This window comes from Myotis davidii, unplaced genomic scaffold, assembly GCF_000327345.1.
Source record: "Myotis davidii unplaced genomic scaffold, ASM32734v1 scaffold1, whole genome shotgun sequence".
Classification (NCBI taxonomy): domain Eukaryota; kingdom Metazoa; phylum Chordata; class Mammalia; order Chiroptera; family Vespertilionidae; genus Myotis; species Myotis davidii.
The window spans coordinates 9,364,517-9,374,094 of NW_006294681.1; the positions used below are offsets into that span (position 1 = coordinate 9,364,517).

General features: G+C 41.2%; 1 protein-coding gene across 1 annotated transcript in view; it reads right to left on the reverse strand.

Moving 5' to 3' along the window:
* The window catches only part of DEPTOR (DEP domain containing MTOR-interacting protein), a 161,258-nt gene extending 160,937 nt beyond the window's left edge, over positions 1-321 (reverse strand). Inside the window, exon 1 of the mRNA XM_006769091.2 lies at positions 61-321. Within this exon, the coding sequence (XP_006769154.1) occupies positions 61-179 (119 nt within the window). The 5' untranslated portion in view covers positions 180-321. The remainder of the gene's footprint in view (positions 1-60) is intronic.
* Positions 322-9,578: the final 9,257 nt, after the last annotated feature.

A 9,578-nucleotide genomic window follows, 5' to 3' on the forward strand; every position in this document is an offset into this window, starting at 1 on the left:
TGCTGCGGGCACAGGTTGGCACTGCCCCCGCGAGCCCACCGGCACTGCCCCACGCCTTACCGTAGTTGCTCCCCGGTGACCAGGACCTCAGCCATGCGCTCCAGCTCCCTCTGCTGCGCCCCGCCACTCCCGCTGGGGCTGCTGTCGCTGCCGCCGCTGCCCGCGCTGCCGCCCTCCATGCTCGGGGCCGCGTCGCTACCACTGCCTTCGCTGGCCGCCGGGTTTGGGTGTTAAATCAGTCTGCCCTCAGCGAGGCCTCGCCCGCCATATTTGTTAGGGGCAATCCCGTTGCTCACGCGCGATTGGCTGGAAAGGGAATCCCTGTGGGCAGGCTGAGGTGCTAGGCAAGTCTGTTCCTGGAACTCCAGCTTGGGGGCGTGGCCGGAGCCCCGCGTGGTCGGGGGGCGTGGCCGAGGGAGGAAAATATAAACATCTGGGCGGGGCACCGCTGGTGCGTTTTGTGCGCTGGTGAAGGTTAAATTAGGTGAGCTTCTGCTGTGGGACCCTGAGGACAGGCTACGAAGTTACTAAACAAATGTGAAGGTATTTTGACTATACTTTCCATGCCCCAAATTGCTAAAAAGTAAAAAAAAAAAAATAACAGTATAGCTAAATAGTGAACGATAAAGAATCTACACGTCACTGCAGGGCATGGAGAAATTAAGTATTTTTTCGCCCTAATCCCCTTTATCAAGGACAATTTACTTATCTTATGTTGTAATCAATAAAGAACGCTGGCCTAAGAATCAGACAGATCTGGGATCCAGCTCCACGCCTACAAATAATTCTGTTTCCTCTTTTACAAAAATAAAAACAATTGTGGGTACCACTTGTTGAGAGGTGCTGCATTAAAGATGCTTCAGGTAATTGTTACCTTCTTTAATTAGTGCAAAAAAAAGCCATAAAATGGATATTGTCCTCATTTTATATCAGGAAGCAGGCTCAGAGAAATCGAGAAACTTGTCCAAGGCTAGCAGCTAAGTGCAGGAAGTAAGAATCAAACCCAGGACATTCTGGCTTCAAAGTTGTGTGCTTAAAAGATTGCCTCTTAGTCCTAGCTGGTTTGCCTCAGTGGATAGAGAGTAGGCCTGCGGATTGAAGTGTCCCAGCTTCGATTCTGGTCAAGGGCATATGCCCGGGTTGCAGGCTCTATCCCCATTGTGGAGCATGCAGGAGGCAACCGATCAATGAGTCTCTCTCATCATTGATGTTTCTTTCTTCACTCCCTTCCTCTCCCTCTATGAAATCAGTTAAAAATTTTTTTTTTAAAAAAGATCGCCTCTTAAAATAGGGATATAATGGTATTGTCAACCTTTCAGGGAATAGGGAAGGAACTTTGACTAATGCCAAGCGTCCTGTTTTCAGGTCTCATGCAGGGTCAGAGCCTGGTCTACAGGAAAACCCGAGTCATTGTTGTAGTAAAAGACTATCTGTGTATTGAAGGTTTGTGCAGGTTGTTACAGTATTTGCATAAATACAAATCTCTGTGCCCTTACAACAAATACATGTGAAACTATTTTTTTAAATTAGCAATATCTTGCAAAACATTCTCTCAGTTGCCTATATGTAGTAGAATTCTACAGGATAAAAATAAAAATGAGAGGGCTGCTAAAAATCAACTGCTATTCTTTGTATATTTTATATCAGTTCTGCTATTCAAGAGTATTTGTACTCTTGTGTTGAAAGCTTACTGCTTTTATTGTTTGGTTTTGTTATTGGCATTTTGTTTTTAAAGATCACTAAAGCCTTTTCCAGCATGCTGCAAGATCACTACTTAAATTAACTTAAAATCTGCAACAATTCATTGAACATTTATTCTGTTCTTTATATGGTGCTAAGCACTTTGTTTATATTATTTAATTTGTTCTCACAAAAAGCCTGAGAATTAGGTATTCATAATGTCAATCTACAAAGGAAAGGCTTAGGCATAGAAAGATGAACTAGTTTGCCTAAATATTACACCTAAAAAGTTGCACAGCCCTCAAACCCTACTTCTGTAGATCCCCATCCTCAACCACACTACAGAAGAAGAACAATTGTCCAATTGCCTCTTGAATTCAACAATGAATATTAGGCAACTCTTTTGCCAAAAGAAATTATCTACATTTCTTAACTTTTTAAATAGTCCAATGCAAACATGTAGACAAAGTGAGAAAAAGTTCCCAGTGAATGTGATTCTAAGAGCCTCATTCTGCATCAAATAAAGTAATTTAACAAAGTAGAGATCCCAGAGTTAATGAATATAACAGCTGTTTTTTGCTTATGTTTTAATCCTGTAAAATAGAATATCAAGAGTTTGCATGGGCTTCACACTCACACATGCAGTTTCTCTTCTGATCTCGTCATTACTAACTTCGAAGCCTTATGCTAGTTACTGAACTTCCCGGGGCTTCAATTTCCTATTAATAAAGCAGGATAAAAAAATTCCTACCTTTTGGGATGTTATGTGGCTTAAATTAAATAACATTATGTAAAGTTTTCATGTATATTAAACGTGTTCAATAGCTGTTCTCTTTATGATGCTAGACAAAACCCTTTTTCTCAAGTTACCCCTAATTAATTGTTTAATTATTAGTCCTTCAAAATGAAGAAAAGAGAAGATCTGGCCCCACTAAATCTCTATTTAATTTAATGATTTTAAGCTTTCTCAAATTGCAGAATGAAAAGGCATTAAGTTGGTACACATGTCTAAGTATTCATTGTTCAAGCAACACTTTGTTTTATCCAAAAGCTCTGCCTCCCATTGTAAATCATATCACTACCATGAATATCTTTGATTTTTTTTCTCCCTTTTAAATCTACTCGTGTTTTCATTTGAATTTGGGCATCTTTCTTTATTTGAAAAATAAAAATAAAAAATGTCTTGTAAAATGCTTTCTTGATTAATAGTTTCTGAGAAAAAGTTTTTGATAAAAAAAACTCATCATAAAAGTTTATGATAAAAATAAACTATTATTTTTTTAAAAGCACATTAACAGAAGGGAAAGCAATTCAAGTCAGGAAAATACCTGATTACTCCAGTGAGAGGGAGAGAGCAGAACTTATTTTATGTGTTTGCAAAGTGTGTGTGTGTGGATGGGAAATGGGGAAGTGGTTGCTGATATTGTTTTAACCTTTCTTTTTGACATATGAGACACACCATGCTCCACTGGGTTAGAAAACAGACTCTTTTTCTTAGTAAAAGATGAGTGAACTGACTGCTGAGGACATGTGAGAAGCAATGCAGGACCGTGGGCTCTGGAACAGCTGGTCCCAGAATGAACTATGATCATAGGTATTGATAGACAAGAGAAGGACACTGACAGGACAATTGATCCAATGTGAAGATCTTAGAGGGACTGAAAATTCAAAGACAGCCCGGTTTGATTCCTGGCTCCATTGGGGCGAGTTCATTATCTTCTCTGAGATTTTTTTGTCCTCCTTTGTAAAGTCAAGACTATACCACTGCTCTCGCCAGTTTGGCTCAGTGGATAGAGCGCCAGCCTGCAGACTGAAGGGTCCCAGGTTCAATTCCGGTCCAGGGCACATGCCCTGGGTTGCGGGCTTGATCCCTGGTGGCAGACGTGCAGGAGGCAGCTGATCAATGACTCTCTCTCTCTCATCATTAACGTTTCTCTCTCTTTCTCCTCCCTTCCTCTCTGAAATCAATAAAAATATATATTTTTTAAAAGAGACTATACCACTAATCCCACGGGGTTGCTGAGATTATTAAGTACAACTTAATGAGTGCAGTTGTTACAGGTAGAAACTATTAAATGTATGCCTTCTCTTCCAGCTCACCTGACTTACCTGCTTCATGCCTTCTGGCTGTTTCTGTGCTCTGGAACCAGTGCTTCTCAAACTTTGGTGGGGAGGAACCAGGAGTGTGTGTGTGTGTGTGTGTGTGTGTGTGTGTGTGTGTATTCAATCCATTAAAGACTGATACTAGCAAAATAAAAATGAAATTTTAAAATCACACTCAAATGCACACACACAATAAAAAACAAATAAAGTAAAATAACACACAAAGCTGCCCTGGCTGATGTGGTTCAGTTGGATGGTGTTGGCCCATACATTGAAGGGTCTTGGGTTTCATGCCTGGGCACATGCCTGGGTTTCAGGTTGGATCCCAGGTCAGGACACATACAAGATTCAAGCAATGATGATTGCATAACAAATCAATGTTTTCCCCTCTCTCTCTCCTTCGCTTCCTGTCTCTCTCTAATAATTAATAAATTTCTAAAAAATAACAAACAAAGCAATGATAGGGGAACTTTGCCCATTTCCTCTTTGTTCTGCTGGCTGGTCAAAAAAGGCATATTAACAGGAGAAAATCACAAGGACTTCACATTAAAAGTCACCAGAAAGTGAAGCATAATGAGGTGTATTTGTCATTCTGAACTAAAGAGGGGGACGATAGGGGTCTAGGACTTCAAAAGGAAGTCAATTTAAAAGGAGATGAGTAAAGAGTTAAAGTTCAGTAAACAAATGTTTGTTGGGTCATCTTGAAACAATGGGACACAGAGAAGACTTTGATAAAAGGCTTTGCTAGGTTTCTCCCTGTTTATCACACACTAGTTCAGGTTAAGCTATAGTTATCTATGATGATATCTCCCTTCATTAAGCAGGTCCTCATCCTTTATCTAAATTCTTTTTAGGGGGAAGATCAAAGGTTCTTTCTGAGTATTTTGTTTCTTAAAAGTAATCAGCTTAAAATAATTAATATCCGAAAGAGGCATATTTTTGGATGATGCACTCTACTGCCCCTCAGAAACAACCTAGGAAATCACAAATATCTGGAAATACAACTCACTCCTAAACAACTCAGGGGGAAAAAGTAATTACAAACAGAATTAGGAAATATTTCAAACGGGTGATAATTAAAGATGATGTTTCAAAATTTGTGGGATACCACTAAAAAACAGAGATTAGAGGAAGATTTATAGCTTTAACTGTTTATATTAGAAAAGAAGAAAGGCCTAAAATCAACGATTAAAAAAAACAACTAGAAAAGTAAAGCAAACCCAAAGTACATAGCAGTTCATATTTAATAAATATTCCTTCTTCTTCTAAGGGACATCAGAAAACTTTTTGGGGTGATGAGTGTAACTGCTGATGTTGGCTCTCAGTTCTTGAGTGTGGCAAAGAAAGAATTCAGAGCCAATAACTCTAACACAAGAAGAAGTTTACTTAACATACAAAGCAAGAATACACCGGAAGAGAAGATTCAGGTGGACTGCTCAGAAAGAAAGTCTCAGAGGCAGAAGTGAGACAGCTGGCCCATGTGGTCTCAGGAATCAAGTTACAGAGGCCAAAGAAGAGACCTTGGAGCCAGGTTCAGGGGGGTTAGCCAGAGACAAGTTGGAGCTGCCCACTGCTCCCCTGGTTTTAAGTCTCGTGGGAACTTTAGAGCTTAGGAGAAAGAAGGCAGGGACATGCTTCAGGGAGAGCATGTGCAGTGTCCATTGTCTTAGGGTTTTTATCAGTATTACACTTGATCTTAGCCAAAAGGCCGAGAAGCGATGTTTATCAGTTTTCTAAAGGCTAGAATTTTAGGGGAGCCTCAGGGTAGGATCTCAATAGAATATTCATCAGCTTTACAGGTGTGTCCTTTAATACGCTGATTCACCAAAATGAGTGTATTGAGTCAGGGTGTGGTCCCTACTGATTGGTTGGTGCTAGTCATTGGTAAATGCATCTGGTCCTGAGGTCAACCACAGCATCGCTTCATCCGGTTTTGCTGCTTTTCTGGGCCTGGATCTGAAACACAAGGCCTAGATATTATTCGTAGTTTGAGCAAAACTCTGTGTCTGGGGTCAACAGATCAAAGGCTTTGTTCCTAAGATAATTTGATGCTGATCAGAACCTCATTGTGCTGAGGGCTTGATGCTTAAGGGAGTGGCCCTGCAAGGGTGAAGGCAGGTGAGTAGGGTGCTGCCTGAGGCCAGTTTGAATAAGCTATCTGTCTGTTTCCCCATTCCACCTGCCAAGGAATTTTCCTGGCTTCTCACTATCCTGCCTCAATGAGAATGATCTGCATTTGTCAAATCATTAAATTATATCCTTTAAATAGGTGCAGTTTATTTTACTTAATTTGTATCTCAATCAGGTTGTTTTTAAAAACAGAAGAGCCTTGAGGCAGAAGTGTAGCCTATGAATTTAGAGAATGTGGGGGAGAGATTACAATAGAGATTGTATAAGGTTTTAAGGGCCTTAGTAAGGACTTTTCTTTTTACTGTAAAGATATGAATCCACTGGGGGATTTTGAACAAAGATCGTCATGATCTGACTTATACTATTGTAGGGGTTGGATGAGATAATATATATAGGGTAAGAAGTTCAGTAAATATTTGATATTCCTTCACTTTTCTAGGGCAGTGTTTCTATGAAACAAAACAATACCACCATCTAGTGGAGAAAATTCTGCTTGTTTTATAAGCAACACCTTTAAGGCTTATTTAACAAAGGAAGTTAGAATTTAACTTATTTCCCATAGAATTAAATAAATCTTGTAAATCAGAACTTCTTTATCCAGAGTAATTTATGTAAACATAAGGTAAAATAGTTTCCAAGACACTATTTTATTCTATTTTTCCTCCCACCTCAAATGTTGGTAAACCTTCATTTTCAGCCCAGTGTTCAGTTGTACGTCACCCTCTTCCTGGGTGATCTCATTTATAGGCACAATTATTACTACCCTATACAAGCATTTAAAACCTTCATCTTTAGCCTTAGCCAGTTTGGCACAGTGGTTGGGAGTGTCAAAGGTTCGATGTGCATGCAGGAGGCAACCAATGAATGTGTTTCTCACATGGATGTTTCTTTCTCTCTGTCTTTCCCCATCCCTTCTACTCTTTCTAAAATTAATGGAAAAAATATCCTCCAGTGAGAATTAACAAAAAATAAAAAGGATTTTCTAGGAATGTGAAAATGTTAAAAATAAAATAAAATAAAAGCTTTATCTTCTAGTTCCTGGCCACACCTTTATTCAAATTCCAAGTTCTGAGATAGGGTATGTGGCTGAACAGCTGCAATCAATAAAAGCTACTGGAACTATCAAGAAGTAAGACCACCCCCAGAACACCAATTTATAACCTAAAACCAGAAGTTCAATCCAACGTGGTGACTGATTTCAACTCATGGTAACCCCTAGCCTCATTATACACCCACTTAATATATTAGCATGCTAAATGACACACCCCTCTCAGCCATGATCAGAAATGAAAAGCCCATATAAGGACACAAAATGGCCTGCAGAGCTCCTCTGCGAAATCACTGCCTCTTTCCCAGGCAGATCCTGCATATTCCTTCCCTTTATTGAATACTCTACTCTTGATTAAATGAACCTCAATACAGGAAGCAAATTCCGCTAAAGTGGGCCACTCTGTGGAGTGACCTGTTCTCAGTCTCAACGCTTCACTAATAAACTCACTTTCACTTTAAACTCTATGCTGGCTCATATTTGAATTCTTTCCTGTGGGAAGTCAAGAACCCACAGTGGGTCACGGACCCTCAGGTCCTTGGAGCCCCAGAAAACCTGCATCATCTCTAGATCGAAGTCCAAGGCATGTCCTCACCTGTATATTCCCATGGCCTCTCCATCTCCACATATCAAAACCAGAACTCATTCCATCTCACCCCAATCTGTTCCTATCCTTCCTATACTATGTTGTACATGGCAGGAAATGCCCATACAGGAACCTAGAATTCATCATTGCCTCTTTCCCCTCTCCTAATCCTCATGCCGAATCAAATAGCCACTGTTGCCCATTCTATTTAAAAAATTATTTCTCATACCCAGCCACCTTCATCATTCATTTGGGCTCTTCCTTTTACTCTTGTTTCCCTTCAATGTGTGCCACAAAATAAAATGAGCAACTCTTGCTTTCTCCCTTTTCCCTCCCTTTCTCTCTCCACTCTATTCATGAATGATTTATCATCTGTGCATTTGAAGTTGTTTGTCTGAACATTGGGTTTTGTAATACTGAGGAAAATATTTTTAATGTGTTTAATTACACATGTAATGCATGAATATGCTCAGTGTTAAAACTTACACATTAAAGATAAATCAAAAATCTCTTTTGATGTCCTCTTCCACTCCCCTTCTTAGAGGTAAACTTTATTACAATTCATTCATTCAATTGTTCAGCAAACATATATATGAAGATCCATTATATGCTGGGTGCTCTGCTTAATGATGACCTAAATCATATCCTAGTAAATTTTATAGCTTTACAGTCTCAGAAACAATAAAAGCATATCAGCACAATTTACAATAGCTAAGATTTGGAAACAGCCCAAGTGCCCATCAGCAGATGAGTGGATTTACACAATGGAATACTATGTGGCAGTAAAAAAAGAATGAACTCTTACCATTTGCAATAGCATGGATGGACCTGGAGAATATTGTGCTAAGTGAAATAAGCCAGTCAGAGAAAGATAAGTATCACATCTCACTCATATGTGGAAACTAATGAACAAAATAAATGGATGAACAAAATAGATACAGAGACATAGAACCATGGAACAGACTGAGGAATTTCAGAGGGAAGGTGGGGATGTGGGTGCTGCGGGGGTTTGGGGATGTGGAGGAGAGATTAATCAGGGAACTTATATGCATACTAGAGGACTGGTGCACGACATTTGTGCACTGGAGGGCAGGTACCTCAGCTCGCCTGCACCCTCTCGCAGTCCAGGACCTCTCGGGGGATGTCTGCCTGCCGGCTTAGGGGACAAGCCGGCAGGCGAACATTCCCTGAGGGGTCCTTAGCGCTCCCGCCACTGAGTTTGCCAGCCATGAGCCCAGATCTGCTCCCTGGTGGTCAGTGTGCGCCATAGCAACCGGTCATTCCGTCATTCGATCTATTTGCTTATTAGCCTTTTCCTATATAGGATGATGAGCTCTTCTCTTAAACGTTTGTATTCAGGTTACTGTAAGATCTTGCCTTAGAGAACACATAGTGGGAGGTTTACACATCTTACAGGGGTGAGTTTGCCTGTCTACTGCAGGAGAATGCAGGGCCTTCTGACCCCCAGAAATGTTGGCTTCCTCTTGACACTGGTCCCAGCTTGCCATCCAGCACAAACTAGGTACTCAACCAACAGATGGTGTCTCCTAGATATGATATGAAGGTCCCCAGATCCAAATAAATTCTACCAGGGCCTAGCTCCCAGTCCACAGCGTTTGCACCAAACCCAGCAGGATGGTTTTAGAGCCATAGCCTGGGCTGGAAGCAGACTTTGCCACCTCTTGGCTGTAAAACCACAGGCAAGGAGCTTGCTCCCTCATTTGCAAAACGGGATGACCGAGGGCCCACTTTACAGGATTGTGGTTCATGAAATTATGCATGCAAAGTGCTATTTTAAGGCCCACCACTAGCAGAAGATGAGACTATTTTGCAGGCGAGGAAACGGGGTATTGTCGGTAAATAAGGGGGAGGGGGGCATCAGGAGGGATGGGTAAGGGTTCCGCGTGGCACGCCGCGGGGTCGCAGCTCTGCTGCCAAAGCTTCCACCGAGACGACCCCGAAAAACGAGTGTTTCTTTGCAACCTCGCGGGCTCGCCCAGCAGAGACCTGGCAGCAGCCGGGCTCCCGCAC